The sequence below is a fragment of the Vulpes lagopus genome, chromosome 11 (assembly GCF_018345385.1).
Source record: "Vulpes lagopus strain Blue_001 chromosome 11, ASM1834538v1, whole genome shotgun sequence".
NCBI lineage: Eukaryota > Metazoa > Chordata > Mammalia > Carnivora > Canidae > Vulpes > Vulpes lagopus.
In genome coordinates, this window is record NC_054834.1 from 97904704 (window position 1) to 97927256 (window position 22553).

Below are 22553 nucleotides of genomic sequence, written 5' to 3' on the forward strand. Positions count from 1 at the left end.
TTGTTGACTGCCTACGGTGTATCAGGCATAAATCCCCTTATCTCATTTAGCTCTCAAAGTAACTGAAAGGTGTGATAATCCTGTCTCATGGATGAGGAAACTGAGATTGCAAAAGCTAAACTGTTTGCTGACAGCAGAGTCAGAATTTTTCACTCAGTTCAGTTGGACTCTCATAGTGAGCTCTGGGACATATCTCACATGCCTCCCACTTCTCTCCCATTCTCTCCCTCCTTTCTCGACTTGCTTCTAGTACCAAATATCTTGGTGTTTCCAAAAGGGAGCTGTGCTGACTGTGGCCAAGAGCCAAAGATCCTGAGGAAAAAGACCACGTGACTGGAAACCTCCAAACCCAGGCAGAAATAGAGTACTATTTCTCTATATCGTGGAAACAGAACTTGACTTTGCAGACTGCCTATGGTAGTGAGCGTAAGAGCCTGAGAGAATGTGTTAGTCCTGGATTACCAGATTTCAAATAGCTTCTAATGATAGAAGACCTAAATTTCCAATAATTATCCATCTTACCTGTCCACAGGTAGGTACTATAGAGAGAGCTGTACAATAGAACAAACACCAGAATTTGTCCAACAAAATTTTTTTCTTTAACGAAATTCCATATCATCATTCCAGCACAGACAATAGACTAAAGAAAAAATTACAAACAAAGTCAGTCATTCATGTGAGTCAGACAAATGTTTGATTCGCAGCAAATTTATTATAATTATTCTTCTTCCAAGATTGCTGAATGATTATCATGCTAGTTATACTAAACGTTCAAGTTTTATGATAAAAGCCCTTCTTACAGTCTTTAACAGTATACATATTCAATTGAAACAAACATTCTAAATATTAACCTTATATTTAGTAATGGTTTACATGAAAAATGCTAACCCTCTTTCCATCATAAACTGAGACTTGCAAAGATTTGACTAGAAGAATAAGGTTGTGAGAGTTCAATTTTTAAGGACTTAATTGTTTCTATTAAAAAATGCAAAGTGATCGCTGAACGACATTATTAGTTCAAGCCCTACTGTGGTATATAATAAGTTAGGCATAAATTCATTGTAATCAAGCTGTGATTGATTGCACTTCATAAAAAATACTTTCAAACTTATAACTGGAAAAACCCAGGAAAATAATTTTCCCCTCTATAGTAGAACAGTCAATGAAAAAAGCATAGTTCTAAGTATCTGTAGGTTTACTAACCTGAGCGATGAGTAAATTAGTTGTAAGCATATGAGGGAGCTGTTTATATTTCTTACTCAAAAGAAGAATAGCCAGAGACCAGATCTTAAAGACAAAAGGTTCAAAAGTTATTCAGGTTTCTTAACCTTTATGACTACTTATCAAATAACTCATTGATTAGCTTCTTTAAAGGATTCTCTTTATCTTGGCTCAGAAAGAAATTCCAATATTTTACTTAACATTAATCTACCTGGTTCCCAACAGAATATTAAGGTAAATTACTATATCCAAAGTAAAATAAATAGCATGGAGATGCAGTAACATGGATGGACCTAGGAGGTATTATGCTAAGTGAAATAGTCAGAGAGAGAAACACAAATACTCTATGATTTCACTTCTATGTGGAATCCAAATAACAAAGCAAATAAACCAACAAAACAAAACAGAAACAGACTCATAGATACAGGAAACTGCTGGTCACCAGAAAGGGGAGGAGTTGGGTGGCAGGTGAAGGGTAGAGAGGGACTGAGAAGTACACTTATAAAATAAGTAAGTCCTGGGGATGTAATGTACAACATAGGGAATATAGTAATACCATAATAACTTCAATAAGTGGCAAACGGTGACTTGACGTATCATGGGGATCACTTCATAATGTATAAAGATATTGAATCACTATGATATTCTCCTGAAACTAATAATTACATGTCATTATATTTTGGGAAAAGCAAAGCATGGAGAGATCCTATCATAAATTAACTGTTTAGAAATGACAAGGTCTTTAAGAACTAATGTCTTGACCAAGGCCACGTACTGACTTCCTGTACTTGTGTGGCTCGGTTAGGACACAGGCTCACTGTCAACTATTCAGGAAAAGATCTTTAGTGGGAGATACAGTTACAAGTCCTCTTCTAAGTTTTCTTCTTTTGATTCCACCATTGGTTCATGAGGTATCTAAATTCCAGGCAGTCTTACTTCAAACAATACATATTGCCCACTTTAAGATGAATTGCCTTGCACTCCTCACATTTAAAAGGATGGAGTTTCTATTCTCCTTCTGAAGTGCCCAGCTAAGTATACTGGTTGATGTCTTTCTTTCTTCTCCCCTCCTTATCAATTAAAATTTATATCACTTCTCTCCCCAGACTGTCCTCTTATCAAAGAACACAGATTTTAAGAATATGTAACAGAAGTAAAATTTCCTAAAAAATACATTAGACACACATTTATTCATTGTCCATATACATGTTCATCCCTACCTCCTTCCTTTAACAAGGTGTTGTTTTTGTTTTTCAACCAGAATATTGCTTGAACTCCACAGGCAACTCGAGCTACAAGATACTCTAGTCATCAAATGTTTAAGTACTTAATTTGAACTAGATCTATCCAGAAAGTTTCATTAACATTAAATGGGTCGTTGGACGATTTCTTCCAACCCCATGCTTCTACTACAATTAGCTAATACTAGTAGTATTTGTATAGTGATTTGCCACTTGCAGATGCTTTTCACATATATCGTCATTAGGTAATCCTTAAAACAACCTGTGGAAATAGGTAAACTTAGTATCCCTATCTCCTACCTGAGAAAACTGGAGCTTAGAAAGGCTGAGACATACAGCTAGTTTGTGATAGGGCCAAGAGCCAAACCAGGTCTGACTCAATCTCATGCCTTGTCTGCTACATGATTCTAACTCTCAAAACGAAAGACACAACTCAGAAGGCTGGTATTATGTTTTATAGGTAGGCTTTAGCTTTCTCTATGGCATAAGAGATTTTTAAAAATAGATTTTTAAATCCCTAACTTTCTGGTTACCAAGCTATTTTCAAACTCATTCTGTTTTCACTCATATTTACACTGAAACGTACTTACCAAGGAGACGAGGCTGATAATACTTATATCAAAACTAACATTCTGGATGGCATATGCCAATGGCTTAGGGTCCATAGTGGGAAAGGTTAGTAACCAGGCAGAAACATACATGATTGGTGCAGACACAAATGTGCTAATTACCATCCCTGAGGTTATCTGCAAAAAAATGAAATCAAATTGAGAAAAGACTCATAGCCTCAATTAAACAATGATCCTAAATTTTAAATAGCCACAGTACATTCTAAAATAAAAGCAAGAGTCAATAAAAAGACATTCTAAATTCCAGCATGTTTTCTAATACCATTCTCCCCCTTTCTGAGAGTTCTTAAAAGAAAGTTCCTTTGATTCCTCTTCCAATCCATGCTCAATTAATATTTGCACATAGCCAGAACTAGACATCCCAAGCTAATGGTTATCTTCTAGGTTCTCGAAAGTAAGCCATATTAATGATCTAACTAAACTGATGGCCAGTTTCCTTCCATACTATTTCATAAAATATAAAGCAATAAAATCAATTTGAAAAAAATTACCACATAAATATTTTACAGATTAAATAATGGAACTATCCTTTGTTAAACAATTTAGAACAAATGAAGTTCCTTCATGTTATATTTCAAAAACATTTAATGGTATAAATAACATGTACAATATGCTTAGACACAGCTAATAATTTAGTGTTAATTGATTATAGCTATTTACTGCAATTGATTATGTAGTGTTCTGCATCTGGTGAATTATCAGTGAATGAATCAGATTATTTTTACCCAAAACTTCAAAAATTATCATTCTTTATAAATAAATCTTTAAGCTTTAGCATAACAATAAAATCCTTAAGCAAAAAAAGACTAACAAAAAAAGTTATGGCTAAAAAAAGACCCCAGATTAAATAACTCTATTATTACCTGATGTTACATGATGCCTCCTTATTTACAATGAAGTAGCTTTCACTTATCAAATTCTCATTAAAGAATGCTGATCTCTGTGTTTTAAAAATTCATTTTTTCTACTAACTGTACAATCAAACTTAGAAAGTAGTAATATACATACAATCTCTACTTCCATGTTGAACTGTGTTGCAAAGATAGCCACTCCTGGTGCTACAGGAAAGACACCATACAAAAATGCATAATTTGATAAACTTGTATGGTTCACTACACTGTCGCCCTTGTCCAAGAGTTCCACCATTTCTCTGCACAGAAGTGGCAGCACCAGGCTGAAAAAAACAAGTAACATGTCATTCACTTGATATTAGAGCATAGTGGTCCCCAAAGGGGAGATGTTCTAGTGAACCTGGCATTAGGTTATATTCCTCTTTTCCCCATAAGGTATATATATTTGCATGCACATAGTCTCTGCATGCCTACTTGCGAACATTTTGAAAGAATCAAGAATTCAACTAAAGTCATTTAGATGTAACAATATTCTAAGAAATACTTTCAACATCAAGGATTAGGAGGAAACAAACTCAGCTTTGGTTCTACAAATAATTTTCTTAAAAAATTTTTTAGAAGTTTTAACTGTAACTGCTATTTTTGTTTCCTCTACTAGAAAATTGAAATGTTGAAAGAAAAAAACTGATAATCTGAGTAAACTTTTTTCAAGAAAATTACTAAACTTCTTTTTGGAAAGAACCCTGATCTTTATTTTGATTTGGGGTTTAAATTGTTCAGGTATTGATAACAATGTGGCTCAATTAGATTCTGAAAGCCACGAGAAAAACAGACATCTTACAAATACCTCTTCATCACTATAAAGACAAAAAGAAGTAACTGAAACAACCAAGGTAGAGCAGAAAAGTAGTGAAATCCAGACCTGGTGAAGAGTCAATTATTAAACAAATCCTTCAGGATTCCATAGAAAGAGAATAAAAGGGAAGCTGAGCTAATGAAACTTTCCTTTAAGAAGAATGAGGCCAGGGTTGATAACATTGTCATAGCAGCACCTAGAGATATGCTCTAGTATGATATACGAGACTGCTCTTATATGTATTTTTAGTTAAGGAAAAAGATTAAAAATATCTAATAGGGATCAAAGATCCAGAAAAAAACATTTTTTAAGACAAAAAATTTTTAAAATGAGAATATTTCAGTTGAAGTTGACAACACTATTAACATTAGAATCATGTTCATTACTGAGGCAATACTAATTCATACTTTGTTTCCAGGGCACTTGGGTGGCTCAGGGGTTGAGTGCCTTGGGCTCAGATTGTGATCCTGGGGTCCTGGGATTGAGTCCTACATGCCTATGTCTCTGTCTCTCTCTGTGTCTCTCATAAATAAATACATAAAAATCTTTTAAAAAAATACTTTGTTTCCAAGGAGCATAACACCACATTATAAAAAATTTTCAAAAGTTATATTCATTTTTGTTATTTTGAAAATATAGATACTATTTCATATTGCACTGCTTTCATGAATTTAACTGTCTATACAAGAGCTAATTCTGATATTTAAGTATGCCCCAAGTTCCTTGGGGTAGTGTCGCAGTAAAATTATGTCACCTGCACCATGAAGTGTAGTTCTATGGCTAATGAGCTAAATAAGCTAAGGAACTGTTAACTAAGGAGCTGATAAAAACTTCATTTGATAGGCTATGATCAGATAGTAATAATTATTTGTACAGACTTCCCTATTTAGAAAGTTCAATCACCCACAAAATTATAGAATATTTCTCCAAAATGCATGAAAAAAAGCTTATATTCAAAATTATTGTTTTCATCATTACTAATAGGGTTTTAAAAGATTTGGAAGATTCAGAAATCCTGTAAAATTGCCTTTATTTATTTATTTATTTATTTATTTAAGATTTTATCTATTTATGCATGAGAGACATAGAGAGAGAGGCAGAGGCACAGGCAGAGGGAGAAGCAGGCTCCATGCAGGGAGCCTGATGTGGGATTGGATCCCAGATCTCCAGGATCACGCCCTGGGCTGAAGGTGGCACTAAACTGCTGAGCCACCCGGGCTGTCCTAAAATTGCCTTTAAATATATGATCAAACTGGGATATTAGGAGATACTAAGTAAAACTATATAAAAGTTAAGGGGAAGCCAACAGTCTATCTTCTGGTGATAAAATGGAAAGAATATCCTATACAGAATAAGGCAATAACTTTCAACAATATACCAACATCATTTTCCTTTAAATCACAACTACTCAGGAGAGAGTATTACTACCAGAGTTTTTTTTTAATTTTAATTTTAATTTTTATTTATTTATGATAGGCACACAGTGAGAGAGAGAGGCAGAGACACAGGCAGAGGGAGAAGCAGGTTCCATGCACCAGGAGCCCGACGTGGGATTCGATCCCGGGTCCCCAGGATCGCGCCCTGGGCCAAAGGCAGGCGCCAAACCGCTGCACCACCCAGGGATCCCTACCAGAGTATTTAAATGAGAAAATAGTTGCAGACACATCTAATGAACTGGCTAAATAAGGCTTTCCCAAAATACAGTTCCCAAGTTAAATAAATTAAACTTACAGTTTAGCTGTGATGAGAAGAATTAGTACAACAAATGCTGACTTCTTCAGTTTCTTGATTTTTCCCACCATTGTAAGACCAAGATAAAATAGAGCTGATCCGGAAAAAGAATTTGCAAGTCCATCAAGAAAATTTTCCATATATACGGGCACCTTTTGATCAAGAATAAAATTGAAGGCAATGCCAATGAAAACCATAAATACTATTGGGTTCTGTAATACACGCAGAAGTCCAAGTCCTACAATTTTCACTTTGTTTTGAGACGCATTTTGAGTGTCTTTCCACTTCTGGATTTCACAGAAGATAAACCCTATAGGGTTTAACATCATAAGAGATATTGGCGCCACCAAGTAAATGTACTGGAGATATTCTGGGTATGTAGTTTGATATAAAGCTTCAACTGCAAAACATGAATTAAAATTGTTTTAAAAATGATCACCACAGAAATGCATTAATAAATTACATAATGTTTTCTATGCTTAATTATAACATATTAAATTAATATAAATAGTGCACAATGACCTCATTAGCCTACTTTGGAAAAGTAAATTTTAGAAATAAAGGTGAAAAGGAAGAAAAGCACACTATATTAAATGGTATTTAGCTTATAAAATAATAACCAACTTTAAAAAATTGTTAGTGGGGATCCCTGGGTGGCTCAGTCAGTTAAGCACCTGACTTATGCTCAGGTCATGATCTCAGGGTCCTGGGGGATTGAGCCCTCAGTGGGGCTCCCTGCTCAGCAGGGATCCTGCTTCTCCCTCTGCCCCTCCCCCTTCCTCCCTCTCCCTTTTTCTCTCAAATAAATAATAAATAAATAAATAAATAAATAAATAAATAAAATCTTTAAAAAAATTACTGTTAGTGAAACCCACTAATTTTTAATATGTAGAGGCTAAGACTAGTCTCAGTAAAGGGGCAGAATTCTTAAAAGAAACAATTCCAAGTACAAATTTAGTAAGAAATTATACAAGTAGTAATAGCAACAAAGTGGTTTGGTTCCCTTGAGAGAGGCTGCACTGGAGTAGGGAACCAAAACCAGACTACAAAGGTTAGAGAAGGGAGTAGCACTGGAGGCATAGAGTCCAAGCTCTAATGGAAAAGAAATGAAGATGGGAGGTGGCTCTCAGATAAAAAGCAGAGGAGTCAGGGACTGGAGTCCCTCCAAAATCCAAAGATGACAAGTAGTTGGAAGGTCAGGAGTTCAAAGTAAGTAAGATATTAACCTACTGAATTTAATTTTTCCCAGATGCCAAGGTCTAGGATGTGCTGTAGGAGTTGGTGGCTGAAAGGGAGCAGAGGAAAACATCACTGGAGATGGAGAAGTCAGGGAACTGAGAAAGGCAAGGATTTAACGGGTAGTTCCCATTGATGCTAAATTCAAACAAGATAATGGCAAAGCTTGGAAGTCGAGATGACAATGAGCCAGATATTAAAATCTTCACTAAATGAGGAAGAATGATCAGAATGAGGTCAGTGATGACAGCAAGGAGGATGAACAGTCTAGGTAGGCAGTACATACCCCAAAGAAGCAGTTCCTACAAAAGAGCAGAGAATAATGGCCTAGCAGAGGTACGCGATGGCTATGAGGATGCAGCCTCCACCTATCACCTATTGTACTATTGCTCACGTGGGATGCAGGTGAAGAGAAAATAAACAGCCTCCAATTGAGAGAAATAAGGAATGAATGCCTTTAGGAAGACCCTGTGAAGATGCTGAAGAATTAGGAATGAAAAGGTGGGTCTAAGGAATATTCGCGAATGGAATAGAGTCATGTCAATGCATATTTAACTAACACAAACTCAAACTATACACTCGTAGGAAAACAAAAGATTTATTTTCTCCCCCATCAGGCATGTTCCCAAATGCAAATTAATTATTTCACCTGTTCATTGAAGAAAAACGCTAGAGAAAAACAAATCTGACTGCTAGACTTATGAGAAATGATACAAAATGCACAAAGTATGTGCGTTGCATTTTGTGGGTGATTTAAGGGATTTTCAAGGATTTGACTATACATGATGACTTTAGAACCTAACCAGTGTCTCTCTCTCTCTCTCTCTGTGTGACTATCATAAATAAAAATTAAAAAAAATATTAAAAAAAAAAAAAAGGGATCCCTGGGTGGCGCAGCGGTTTAGCGCCTGCCTTTGGCCCAGGGCCGATCCTGGAGACCCGGGATCGAATCCCACGTCGGGCTCCCGGTGCATGGAGCCTGCTTCTCCCTCTCCCTGTGTCTCTGCTTCTCTCTCTCTCTCTCTCTGTGTGTGACTATCATAAATAAAAATTTAAAAAAATATTAAAAAAAAGAACCTAACCAGTGCATAAAATGAACCTCCTAAAAAAATAAAAATAAAAATAAAAAAATAAAAGAAAAGAAAATGAGTCTCCTTGGAAGGGGGCAGGTAGGTTGGATCAGACTTCTAGCTGTTTGTTGATGGACATGAGAGCTGGTGGCCTGGTGTTGGGTTGTTCAGAGCAACCTAGAGCCTTAGAGTAACCAACCTGGTCTTTAGGCACATTTTTTGGCAACGAGGTGTGAAATTCAACCTAACATATAAAGGATGATTCATAGATGATTGAAGGTTGAGAAAGAAAGATTAAAAACAACAACAACAACAACAGCCACAATCATTCGCAAAGACAGAAGCGATCATGTGAAAAAATGTAAAAGATTAGATTTCTCAATTTACATTAAGATAAAGTTCCACAGGTAGGAAAATATATTAGTTTACTTACTCAGGATACATAAGTTCAGTTAATGTCATGCACATGTCCTGTTAAAGTTATGTAACAAGATTATATAACCTTTAGAAATCTACCTGGCTCTCATTAGCTAAAACCTACTTTTGTGTAGGATTCGATTCCCCTTTTTTTTTCTCAGCTAAGCACATACAGAGGTCTATAATATCCCTGAAATGAAGCAGTGGCTAAACAAAACCTATTTGATTACATAAAATTTCACGAATTCTTTCCACTGATTTCCAAATTAGATATAGGAGCTGAATATCTCTTACTGGTTTTCTTTCATGTTTCATTAAGGTTTCATCTTTTAAAGTACAAAAAAGCATCATTTTTTTTTTTTGGTAACTATTTCTAGACAGCTCCCCTCCTTCTGATCAGACATTCCATCTCTAAGAGCAAGCCTTCCATACCTGCCCACCACTCAATTTTTAAAATAGCATATTTTTGGAAAAGCCTTGTGTTTTCAATCTGAGTACAGATACTTTCCCAAGTGGCCAAAATTAAATGCATAAGGTGTTTCCTTTAACAACTTTCAGCACACAAAGTCCCTTAAGTTAATGCCTTTTTCCAGAAATTTACTTTCCCGGCATTCTAACACTTAACCACCATCTGATAATGGACTTTAGATTGTTTTAAAAGCTCAATGCAAATTTGAGCAGCAGTCTTTTATGATCTATGTTGAACCAATCACCAACTATTGTCTTCTTTCAGGATCTTTTGTATTTTCTCTTGAACCACTAGTCAGAAATCTCAAAACTGGATTAATTGTGTTTGCCAATTTATATTCTTTTGGTTTTTCTTGACCACTCCCTGGATCCATTCTATTCGCTGCTGACAACATCATCTAAATTTTAACTTTCCAAACTTAGGATTTTCCCACAGTTCTCACCTCCCACAAGAACAGCAATAAAGCCTTTCTTTTGACATTCACAGTCCAGTCTCCACAAGTGGTCCCTTACTTACTCAGTTCCTTAAGTAAGGTCCCTTACTTACTCACTATTCCTTAAGGCAAAGCCTCCACTAGCCAAAGATGGCAGTTATGCTGGACTAACACCAGGTTCATAACCACCCGTTCTACATGCTGATCATCATTCCCCAACTTCTTGAAGTCTCTCCTCTCTTACCTAAATTTGCCTACAGTTTAAGGCCTGTGTCAGGTACCAATGCCTCCACCAAGTCTTCAATCTATATCATGGATCTCCTCTCTTCTGGATGGCTCTGGCACCTTGTGTCCTACTAGTGCCACCTCATCACAATGTCCCTTGAAGGCATCTCTTCAGAACCCCCACTCAGTCCCTCGCGCAGGGCTGAGCAAATCTGAAAATACTCCCTGAATGGAATTATCACATCAACGAATGTCAAAGTTTTCAAAGTAAAAATGTATTTTGTAACACACGGCAATTTATATCTAATTATTCTCTCTTAGACTTGTTTCTTTTTATATCCAATTTTTTTCTTTTTTCATATTCTGAATACTTATGAAGCAGGTTACTATTAGGGTATTTTGAGTCAGTTGAATAAGTGTATGAAGGTAAAAAAGGTCCAATCTAGTGGGAGAGCAAAAATTGGGAATTAATAAATACTTGTTAAATCACTAGAACAGGGTTTAGTGTGGGGATTTCAGTACACTTCTGCCATTCGTTTGCATAATTAAAGTTACATATTTATCTATGAATTGGCAGTGCTTTTATCACCAATCAAAAGATGGTTTTTCAAATATGAAAACCACATATGAAAACCAGTGACCTATACTAACAAATTAGATTTATAATGATTATATCAACTATTAAGTTCTAATTAATTAACACTTACAAATAAAGCTCTTGGTGGGGGGGAGGAGGAGAGAATCCCACTATGAGGAACTAAGAGACAAAATTAACCACCCACTGCGGCTCCTATTTTGATTCCTGCCGGGCTTCAATCCCTAGCAAATAACACAAAGACCCAGACAAGATCATCCTATTATTTAATGGCATATAGTTAAATGTTTCATTTCCTTTCTGTTTACAGCTCAAGCACTAGAGCATAATTATGATTAGTCGAGGCACTTATGCTATCAGCATTGTTTGAAGAATAAATTATAGGACTTAACTATGCCTTATTAGTATCTTTTGATGACAGAGGTAGGGAACCATTCTGACTTGCTGAAATCAACATTTCACCGTGGTAGATTCTTGGTTTCTTCTCGAACTCGTATTTCTTAAAGTACCTTTGAAAAGAATTGTTCTAAAAAACAGCGAGCTTCTCTCTTACTCTGTTAAATGCACTGCAGCCTTCTTCCACTTGAATATTGTTACACCATTTTAATATAATATTATAGACTGTTATAATTGTCAGAATATAGAGAAAAAGGAAACTTGAATGTCCTTTTTCTTTATCATTAACTTATCTGCCTTCTCCCGAGTCACCTGTAAATTGGACTGATTCTGTGGAACAAAAGCAGTCTTAAAAAGGACATTTTTCATAAGCTATGATGCTTATCTGTTAACAAGAGAGTGGGAATTCCTGGGAGACATCACGTAACAAACAGAAAGAACGGGTCTTCTCACTAGAGACACAGTCTTCTCTGTTCATCCTGAAAAGCCCCAGAAGGCAGATGGGCATGAGCAGCAATAATAAATAAGCTCACTGGAGCAGATACACAGCCCTACAGTTCTGTACCACACCTTCCAATCTGCAGATATATAAGTAAGCACTTTTGTGTATACTGTTGGTTTCTGGTAAGGTTATTTTCTGCAACCTAATGTTACAAGAGCTCTTATATTATTTGTGATTTAAAAACAAAAAATGACTACTCAAAATTTAGAAGGATAATCATCAGGGAAATTGGACTAGCACACTGCTGGGAACATGATTATTGCCAGATTCAGCGATCCAAGGTGGGACATAAGAAAAACAGTAATGAAAACAGCTGACTACATTTTGATTTGGAGATGCTGCTTTAACATGAAAATGCACAAGCTCATCTAATACATCTTTTTCCACTGCTATTCATTTTATGGAATATCTTTAGAATAATCTAAAGATAAAAAAATGTTTGATTCCCTCTGATATTTATGAGTTACAGGCTAGTTAGGTCTTCCGAAGATTAAATGGGCATGTTATATAACTCTGTGGCATAAGAGAATGCCTAGGATTTAGAACCAAAAGACCTAGGTTTGGATCTCAGTCACATTAGCTGTGTGACCTGGGATATAACAATTAAATCTCTGAAGGCCTGTGTCCTTATTTGAAACTGAGGATTAAAAGTATCTGCCCTACCTAAGTATATAAGAAAATACTCTATAAAGTATTAAGTTACAAATGTTAGTTGTTTAGTTATGTACTTACTAATCTACGAGAACATGAAACCATATACTTATAGTTTATGCCTAAATTAAGATAATGTAATATTTGTTAAATACTTAACACTATGATACCGAGCCACTTATAAGGTCTTTATGTCATAAATACCTTGACAAATCTACATTATTAATGCTCCTGAGGAGATGGACTTATTTTATTTCCAAAGTCTTTATTTAAATGCTTGGTTCATCCTTAATTTTAAAATTCAATAACCTTAAAGGAACACCTTTAGAGTTACTATTTATAGCTCACTAATCTAAGAGCCCAGTTTCTCTTCTCTTATAAACTTCCTGCTTTACTCCTAGTATTTAATTTCTATAATTTAGCTCTATTTCTGGTTAGTGAGATGGAGGAAGGGCAAAAGAGGAGAAAAGGGAAATAATTAACAGTTGGGTGAGGAGAAAGTTTTAAAACTACTGAAAAGGAATCTGGGAGTTAATGGTAGTTTTCAGCTGTCCATTTCAATAAATTTCTTTCAGTCTCTGCTCAGAAGATATATCAGAGAGGTCTTTACTGACCCTTATGTCAGATAGTACCTCGTCATTCCTAGCCCTCTATGCTACTTTATTTTTATGACTCTTGTCATTACCTGATTTATTTTAATTTTTCTTTTATTTTCACATTAAGATGTAAGTTCAAAATGTTTGAGAACTTTGTTGACTGGTATATTCCCATCTGTTAGCACAAACGTTAATATGTAACAGGTCCCTATGAATGCGTGAATGAATGAATGACTACATCCATAATATTCAAGTCCTCATATCATGACACGTGGTCAAAGCACAACATAAACTTTAATTTAAATATAAAAATATATTGGGGAAAAATATTGGGGATCCCTGGGTGGCTCAGCAGTTTAGCGCCTGCCTTTGGCCCAGGGCACGATCCTGGAGTCCCGGGATCGAGTCCCACGTCGGGCTCCCGGCATGGAGCCTGCTTCTCCCTCCTCCTGTGTCTCTGCCTCTCTCTCTCTATCTCTCTCTGTCTATGTCTATCATAAATAAATAAATAAATCTTAAAAAAAAATATAAAAATATAAAAAGTAGCTACTAGGTAGATATGTACTTAGAGTGTTTTGGAAAAAAGAATACATTCAAGATATCTCACCATCCCAAAGGTTTTATCAGGAAAACACACATAGAAACATAAAATTAGGCTGCCTAAAGAGTTGGAAAGGCTAGGAAGGAATTGTTGAAAAGGTAAAAAGCTCTCACCATTTTTGTTCTTATACAAGAAATTAACTTCAATGGAAATACACTGACAGTTTAAATAATAAACTCAACAACAAGATTTAATGTAAAGCAATATATATTCTGGATGGCAAGAAAAATGATGGAGGGGAGAAAAGTCTCGTAAATTTGCACTGCTAACATTTAATAACTATTTTTATACAGACGTGTCTATCTTTCTAGTATAATTTAAATCAGACTCTAATCCCTTCTGGAACCTAAACTTCTTTCATGTGGTTGCTGAGAAGAAAAAGGATGTATTAGAAAGATGATTTATAGAGTTTATTTAGGTATGACTATTTATTTTAGGTCAACATCTGAAAGAGCTTCAAACTCTGAGTTTGAGGAAAAAATAGAATTCACCCTAATGTAAGAAGTATTTAAGAAAAAATATAAGAGATCTTTTTATTTGAAATTTTTAAAGATTTAGTCCCTTTTGGGGGTAGGCATTGTGGGGTGGTACAAAGTACAGAGATTTGGAATGAGGCTTTGTGACTTTTGTTTTTTTTAAAGTAAACTCTACCTCTAACATGGCGCTCAAATTCACAGGCCTCAAGGTCAAGTCACACGCTCTACCAACTGAGCCAGTCAGGTGCCCCAAGAGATTTTTTTTTTTTTTTTTAGATATAAGTAAATATCTGTCACTAAAAAATGCTTAGACAAATTAAAGGATTATATTTTGCTACTTCCTAAAACACTTGAATTTTTTAAAAAACTTGAAAAAAAAATAACTTACCTATAGGATATCCCAATGCAAAGTCATTACTTTGTGTAGCAAAAATAGGGAATAGTCCAGCTTTGCTAAATCGACTGTCTGGACTGGCAACCAATAAGGTTAATACACATACAATGAAAAATACAGAAGCTTTGGCAATCAAAATACTATATAGGAACGACCAATCCACATTGGAAAAATTAAGTACAACCATATTTTTGAATAATAAAGCTGGAAGTGCAAATCTGGAGACAAAATTTCCTAGTCCTTTGGCCTGTGTTGATGTTATGACATTGGCTCTTCCTGCTATGTAGCCACAAAGGACTATGCCAAAACATTCTAGTAAGGCTGGAAAAAGCCTTGTTATTGACATTGAAGGTGGGTCATTAGTGGAATTAAATCTATGCATTGCTGTTGAGGATAAAGTCTTGGTGATATTGACTGCAATGGTTAGGTTCTCTGCAGGTAAATCAGAAAAAGAATCCATTTTCTTTCACCCTCCAACTCCAACCAGATCTCTGGAAAGAAAGGAAAAGATTCAGTCAACCAATTCAGACAAACAATAATGAGAAGAATTCTAGTTGAAAGTATATACTGGTAAGCCCAGACATATCAAATAGCCAAATAAATACACGTATTTTCTTTCAACAACCACCAGAGAAAAATACAATGGAAAAAGAAAAGTGAGTGTTTGGTAATAATAACCTCTTTACTCTCAAAGGTGGGTCAAAATATTTATGTTGCTGTCCTATTTTCAGTATCAAACATGAATAAAATAAGATCCACAAATACGACAGTTGCAGTGATACCCCATGGCTCTCTCCATGATCCACACTTGAGCTCCACCTTGTGGGTAAGAGCATGGCACCCAGAGAGCTTCTCCTGAATGTCTACCTGCATCCAAATTCTCTGGAAATTTCAATTATCAAGGCTACCTTAGGATAGGAGAGTTCTGTCTCTCTGGTCATACCTGAATATAGGACAGGAAGAATATAGTAGAAGAGTATCACAGAGCAACTTTATTCAGTAACTTTCCTCATCTGTGAAATGGCAATAATAGTACCTATCTCATTGGGACTTGAGGTTATTCAAGTCCTTATAATCACATCTGGCACAAAGTAATCACTTAAAAAAAGTTAAATACAACTTTTGGTAGCCCATTAAAAGAGAACTTTAGGGATCCCTGGGTGGCGCAGCGGTTTGGCGCCTGCCTTTGGCCCGGGGCGCGATCCTGGAGACCCAGGATCGAATCCCACATCGGGCTCCCAGTGCATGGAGCCTGCTTCTCCCTCTGCCTGTGTCTCTGCGCCTCTCTCTCTCTCTCTGCGTGTGACTATCATAAATAAATAAAATTAAAAAAATAATAATAAAATAAAATATTAAAAAAAAAAAAAAAGAGAACTTTAAAAAAGTGATGGCATCCCACCAGGGTACCCTTACCTCCTTTTATAGTGGTCTTATATATTTGCCTTCTCTTGCCCATAGTCCCTTTGTGTCACTGGGACTTTGTACATGCAGTTCAGTATAAAATATTCTCTTCTCTCCTTGCCACTGTCTATATAATAATACCTGTTCACCCTCTAAATCATATAGTTCAGGAATTGCTTTACCCCATGAGGCTTCACTAATCCCATAGCTAGGTCTTTCTCAAGTAGAATCATGTTCCTTACCTGCAGGCTACTTTTCTTAGTTTGTAATTATACCATGCATGAGAGTGACTATTTAATTTATGTCCATCTATCTTTTCATTAGACTTTAAGTGCCACAGAAGTACGGACTCTGCATATTTTTGCTCATTATTGTAGCCCTAACACCTAGCACAGTGCCTGGCACACAGGATACACAAATATATATGTTAGAGTGTGTGGGTATATATATATATATATATAGAGAGAGAGAGAGAGAGAGAGATTATTCTGGGTTAACCGTCTAAAATATATATATATATATATATATATATATATATATATATATACCTATCAATATACACTACATAATTATATATATAAAATATATATAATTTTGGGCAGCCTGGTGGCTCAGCGGTTTAATGCTGCCTTCAGCTCAGGGCCTGATCCTGGAGACCCGGGATCAAGTCCCATGGTGGGCTCCCTGCATGGAGCCTGCTTCTCCCTCTGCCTGTGTCTCTGCCTCTCTCTCTCTATGTCTCTCCTGAATAAATAAAAAAAAATATTAAAAAAAATATATATAATTCTGATGAATGATTAAAATATTAATCTGCTTTTAAATCTCTCACCTTTTAGTGGATCAATGTCCTCTTTTAGGAACTTTCTAGTTCATGGACAGAAATCTTTTTCCTGAATAATAAAGCATTATAAGCTTTCACTATAGCAACAGACTCAGGACCACAAGATGTGTTCTAAAGTGTTCTAAAGCTGTTCATAAAATGTTAAAGAACACAAAATGTGTTGTAAAATGCTCTAACGATGTTCAGAAAATGCTAAAGCAAGAAAAAAATTTTATGTTAGCATTACAATACTTATCAGACTCCCTTCATATTCACAATGAATATGAAGTTTGGGCAACTTCACAACTAATCAGCCTTAATTAGTAACTTGAAATTAATATGGTGACAATTGTCAATTTCTAAGTGATTATTCTGGGTTAACCGTCTAAAGTGGCCTTATATAAGGTAGAAAGTAAAAACACTCATGATTCCTGAAATTTACAATACCAACGGGTAAGTTTTCAAACACCCACAGGACATAAAAAAGACTCAGGTAGCAGGCCAGAGACCAACCAGCAACAACTGATACATGGGGTGTGGACAAGATAATTTTCTCTGTGTTACCCTCGTATAAACTGAACCATTTAAAACCTTACAATTAATCTGGATCAGCACAAGTATTTTTCTACCAGGATTAGATAGGAGTGGTTAATATACATAAACCTACAATAATCACATACTTGAAGTTTACCAAATAAGCATCAAATTATATCCTGGGGAAGCTAATGGTTGGGACAGGTACCATTAGTTGAAGTAAGAAGCTGGTAAACAAAACATTTGGAGCCCAAAAAGGTGTGGACTTGAAAAGGCAATGTTAAAAAATAAGGTGATGAACTTTTGCAGTCTTACATTATTTTTTAAAGTTCCCTATATTTCTTCACCTGGAATATTAGTAACTCATACTGTTCACTACCCCTTATTTGTAATAATTGATATGTAGTATTGTATGTAGTACAAATCAATTATTACAATAATTTTTTAACCAAGTTTTAACTAACATAGCAGTTGTTCAGGGCACATGGATGGCTCAGTGGTTGAGTGTCTGTTTGCCTTTGGCTCAGGTTGTGATCCCGGGGTCCTAGGATCAAGTCCCGCATCGGTTCCTCTCAGGAAGCCTGCTGCTCCCTCTGCCTACGTCTCTGCCTCTCTCCTCTCTCTCTGTGTCTCTCATGAATAAATAAATAAAATCTTTAAAAAAAATAGCAGTTGTTCATTTCAAAGCGTCAAATAGACCTGAACCCAATTTGGGACCCTATCACCTATCAACTCTTTGGGCAAATTAAATATCCTCTCTGAAACTTAGCTTCTTCAACCTTAGGAGTGTGGTCATAATGAGACTGGTAACACGTTAAATATAATTCAATGCCTTATGCCCGCTCTTCAAACTTGGCATTAAAGATTCTCCAAGAAAATAAGAGAAACGGGAAGGGTCATAGTTTAACAGCTTCTCTTTTATACCGAACAACTAAAAGGAATTCAATTTAATCCAGTTTGAACTTAAAACAGTTTTTAGCAGGGAAGGGAGAGTTCTTCATTTTTATCAAGGTGATGGTCAAATAGTTGTAGCACTGCCCAGGATTAACTTTAAGTTAGTTAAAAATTAAAGAGAAAAACTTTGAAAAGTAACCTGTCCCATCCCCGAAAGATTCTTTTAATGTTCCTCAACAGTATAAAAGCAATACTTGTCAATAGAGGGAATGTCGAAACAACCAAAATAGCACTTACAAAGGGTTCTCATCTCTCTCTCTTTTTTTTTGTGTGTGTGTGCCCCCAGTAGGGAAGAGTATAAGCTTTTTAAAGCATTCTGTGAACATGAACAGGAACCACAAGCAATGGAAGTTTTTAAAAAATTGTATCCAGTCTTTTCATCTCGTTAAAAACAAGAGTTGCTAATGGCACAAGTTGACCTGCCCCAATAAAAAACACTGCTCGGTGGCCGCTTAGTGGGATGAGGAGGAGAGAAATGCTACATACAAAGGGCTGCCAGCCACTGACAGTTGGTGGCGATAACACGAAGGAACCACTGAAACCGTAAACAGCCACCCCCTGTTAAGTGAAAATGGGGAAGAGGGTTCTGATTTATTGCAGAGAAAGCTTTAAACTCTTAGCCTGTCCTCAAACAGCCAATATCCATTACCCTGCGGGGGAACAAACCTAACACAGCCTGGTATTATTACAGCATCTTGCACATCAGCAGTCACACCACCCGCCCACTCCCACCTACCTGCAGAGGACCAAATGTCCTCCCTAGAGACCTCGGGTGGGAGCCATGCACGGCCTCTTCCCGCGTCGGCAGGGGCAGACTTTGGCCCTCCAAGATAAGGATGCGGAGCGTCCTTAACCAAACAGCCTGCCCCGAGACCGGCTGCCACCCAGGGCCCGGGCAGCCAGCGGTGGCAGCCGAAAGGCCGCCTGGGGTCTGCGCCTGGGATGGAAAGTTGGTCTCAGCTCCCCCGGGGCGTGGGGGTCACAACGTCACGGTACCTGACATGCTCCAAAAAGAGGCAAGGGAGAAAATTTGGTGCAGCGCTCCAGGTACCGGGGCAGGAGCTCCCAGGAGGGCAGATACTGAGGCCGCCCCCTCGGGATAAAAGGCAGAGTCCGAGAATGACACGCGTGGCCGAGCAAGGAGGCGCTCCTCAAACTGGGCTCTGGCGCTTGTCACTGGAGGGGACGAGCGGTCCCTTCCCCTAGGCTAAGTCTTCTTGGGTGGCTCCCGGGGTCCTAACAGCGGGTAGGCTCCGGCAGCGGGCTGCACGCCGGGTGCTAAGGGCGGGGCACTGCCCCCCCCTGGCCCAGGCCCGCGGGGCGAGGATGGGGGCATCCAGGGTACGCCAGGCCGAGCCGGGGCGGGGCGGGGGCGCCCCCGGGGGCCCCATCTCACCTGCTACGTCCGCAGCCCCGAGGCCGCAAGAAGGGAGTCGATGCTCGTGATGGGCCGAGCAGGGAGGAAATCACCGTCATCTCCCACCCCAGCTCTCTCCACCGAGAGCTGCGGGCTGCTGGCGGCCGGCTACAGCAGCTCTGTCACGTTCCGAGAAAGCGAGGTGCAGGAGCGCGGGGACCGGGTCAGCTCCTCCCCGCGCCCGCCGCGCGGCCCCGCCCCGCCCCTAGGCCCCGCCCCTCCACCGGGCCCCGCCCCGCCCCTAGGCCCCGCCCCCGCCCCAGGCCTCAAGCCGCGCCGCCTGGGCACCTCCGAGCCTCGCAGCCGCGGGTCCCGCCTCCAGGCCCCGCCCCCGCCGCGAGGCCCCGCCCCCGCCGCGAGGCCCCGCCCCCGCCGCGAGGCCCCGCCCCCGCCGCAGGGCTCCGAGCCGCAGGGTTCCCGGTCCCGCCCTGAGGCTCCGCCCCCGGCAGCCGGGATGTGGGGGGGCGGGGGAGGGGTGGGTGGGGACACAGATCCCCGGCTCCACCCCGCGCCGCCGCCTCCCAGCCGCTCGCCGCCGACACTTCCGGCCGCGGCGCTGCCAACATGGCGGCTGCCGCGGGGACCCTGCTAGGCTCGTCTTCCTCGCCGTAAATTCAGACGGAATTGGAAGCCTCTGGTTTTTTTCAGCCTAACGCCCAGCGTCTTGTGATCCGCTGGTTCATACGTCGGTGTGACTAGTCATTTATAGCAAAGAGTTTAAAAATCAGATCCGGGTCAGAATCCTGCTTTCCCCGTCGCCGAGGCCTGTGTGTGACCTTGACCTTCCCAAGCCGGGGCCTGGGCTGGATCTGGATAGAACGTGCGCCCACGTGGAAAGGGACACCTGCGGTCCCGCCGTGGGGGAGACCACGTGTGCATCCCCCGGGGGCTGGGAAGCTTGCTGAGCTTGCAATGAAGGCGGCGCGCGTGCAGAGCTCCATTTTGAAACTCGAAGAAACCCTGTATTTGCATTAATCTTTTGGAGTCAAAATTCTCTTCAAGTCTAAGATGTTTAGGATATTCCGGGGCAGCCCGGGTGGCTCAAGGTTGAGCGCCTGCCTTCAGCCCAGGGCGTGACCCTGGAGACCCGGGGTCAAGCCCCGCATGGGCCTCCCTGCATGGAGCCTGCTTCTCCCTCTGCCTGTGTCTCTGCCTCTCTCTGTGTGTGTCTCTCATGAATAAATACATAAAATCTTATATATATATATATATATATATATATATATGATATTCCACTGAATATGACAGGCACCTGTCCTTTGTAAAGCCTTGATTTTGCCTTGCATTTAACTGTTTTGTTTTTTGTTTTTGTTTTTGTTTTTTTGGTCTGGCAACTTTAGATGCCTTCCCATCATCTTAGTAGTCTTTGTGCAAAGATACAAAAATGTATGATTTGAAAAGTCACAGTAAGCTAAGGATTCGTTAAAGGTTCTGAAAACTAAGGAGAAAAATGAGCAGAAAGAAACCATGGAAAAGTCATACATTCTCTTCCTGTTCTCGCTTCACCTTTGTTCTCCATCTTCACTCTTAACTGCCTTCTTTTTTTCCCCTTGAACCTGGCTATTTTGTTTTTTTTTAAATCTTCTGAATATATTATCTCAAGGCTAAAAGGATATTTGTTTAGAAAGTATAAAGATTCAACTAAGTAAATATGGAGTTTTGATTTTTAGGAGAATACTTGAAGATATACCTGGAAAGGGAAGTTAAAGCCAGCCTCTAAGAGGTTCTTTATTTTTTTAAAAAATATTTTATTTATCTATTCATGAGAGACACAGAGAGAGAGAGAGAAGCAGAGACACAGGCAGAGGGAGAAGCAGGCTCCCTGCAGGGAGCCCAACATGGGACTCAATCCCAGAACCCTGCGATCACACCCTGGGCCAAAGGCAGATGCTCAACGGCTGAGCCACCCAGGCATCCCTAAGAGGTTCTTTAGGTTAGGTTTAGAGTTTGGGTCTTGCCTTATCCTCTGACCACAGTAAAACCATTAAATATGTTTTGAAGGGAATGTGTCATAATGATCACATTGTTTTTGGATATGTAACCTGGAAGCTTTCCCAGGATTAGTTGAGAAAGAGACTGAAGGCAAGAAAAGCAGATGACTTTGGAAAGAACCTACACACTAGGAAATAAAAACATGTACTTTGGAGCGATGATAATGAAAAAAGTAGGAACAGCCTGAGAGACATTACAAAGGAAGTGCTAATGGGACTGGATTACTTATAGGGCCAAAGAAGAGGGATAAGACAATGAACTGAAGTCCTTACTCCATTACAATAAGGAAGAGGAATTGAGTCAGACAGCCTCTAACAGCCTTCCTAGTTCTAAAGTTCCATTATTTTCTATCATTCTATTATCTGAGGATGAAGAAATATTTCAAATGAGAGAAGCAGCTACAAGAAAATAATTTGATTATAGGTCTAAAATCTAAAGCCTTAACAAATTATCTAGTTCCATCTTTTCTTTCTTTCTTTCTTCTTTACTTCTTTCTTCTTTCTTTCTTTTTTAAATCTTTATTTATGATAGTCACAGAGAGAGAGAGAGAGGCAGAGACATAGGCAGAGGGAGAAGCAGGCTCCATGCACCGCGAGCCCGATGTGGGATTCGATCCTGGGTCTCCAGGATCGCGCCCTGGGCCAAAGGCAGGCGCCAAACCGCTGCGCCACCCAGGGATCCCTCTTTCTTTCTTTCTTTCTTTCTTTCTTTCTTTCTTTCTTTCTTTCTTTCTTTCTTTCTTTCTTTCTTTCTTTCTTTCTTTCTTTCTTTCTCTTTCTTTCTTTCTTTCTTTCTTTCTTTCTTTCTTTCTTTCTTTCTTTCTTTCTTTCTTTCTTCTTTACTGC

At 38.7% G+C, this 22553-nt stretch overlaps 1 protein-coding gene across 3 annotated transcripts in view; it reads right to left on the reverse strand.

The window, feature by feature from the left end:
• The window catches only part of GPR155 (G protein-coupled receptor 155), a 44096-nt gene extending 24192 nt beyond the window's left edge, over positions 1–19904 (reverse strand). The window contains exons 1-8 of one of the 3 annotated variants that reach the window (XM_041722592.1): positions 19696–19902; positions 19036–19236; positions 14585–15081; positions 6530–6929; positions 4100–4265; positions 3053–3208; positions 1204–1287; positions 523–640 (exon numbers count right to left, since the gene is read on the reverse strand). In XM_041722592.1, the coding sequence (XP_041578526.1) occupies positions 523–640; positions 1204–1287; positions 3053–3208; positions 4100–4265; positions 6530–6929; positions 14585–15050 (1390 nt within the window). In that variant the 5' untranslated portion in view covers positions 15051–15081; positions 19036–19236; positions 19696–19902. Of the gene's footprint in view, positions 1–522; positions 641–1203; positions 1288–3052; positions 3209–4099; positions 4266–6529; positions 6930–14584; positions 15082–19035; positions 19237–19695 lie in introns of all 3 variants that reach the window. The other 2 variants (XM_041722591.1, XM_041722593.1) reach the window with 2 other exon arrangements.
• Positions 19905–22553: the final 2649 nt, after the last annotated feature.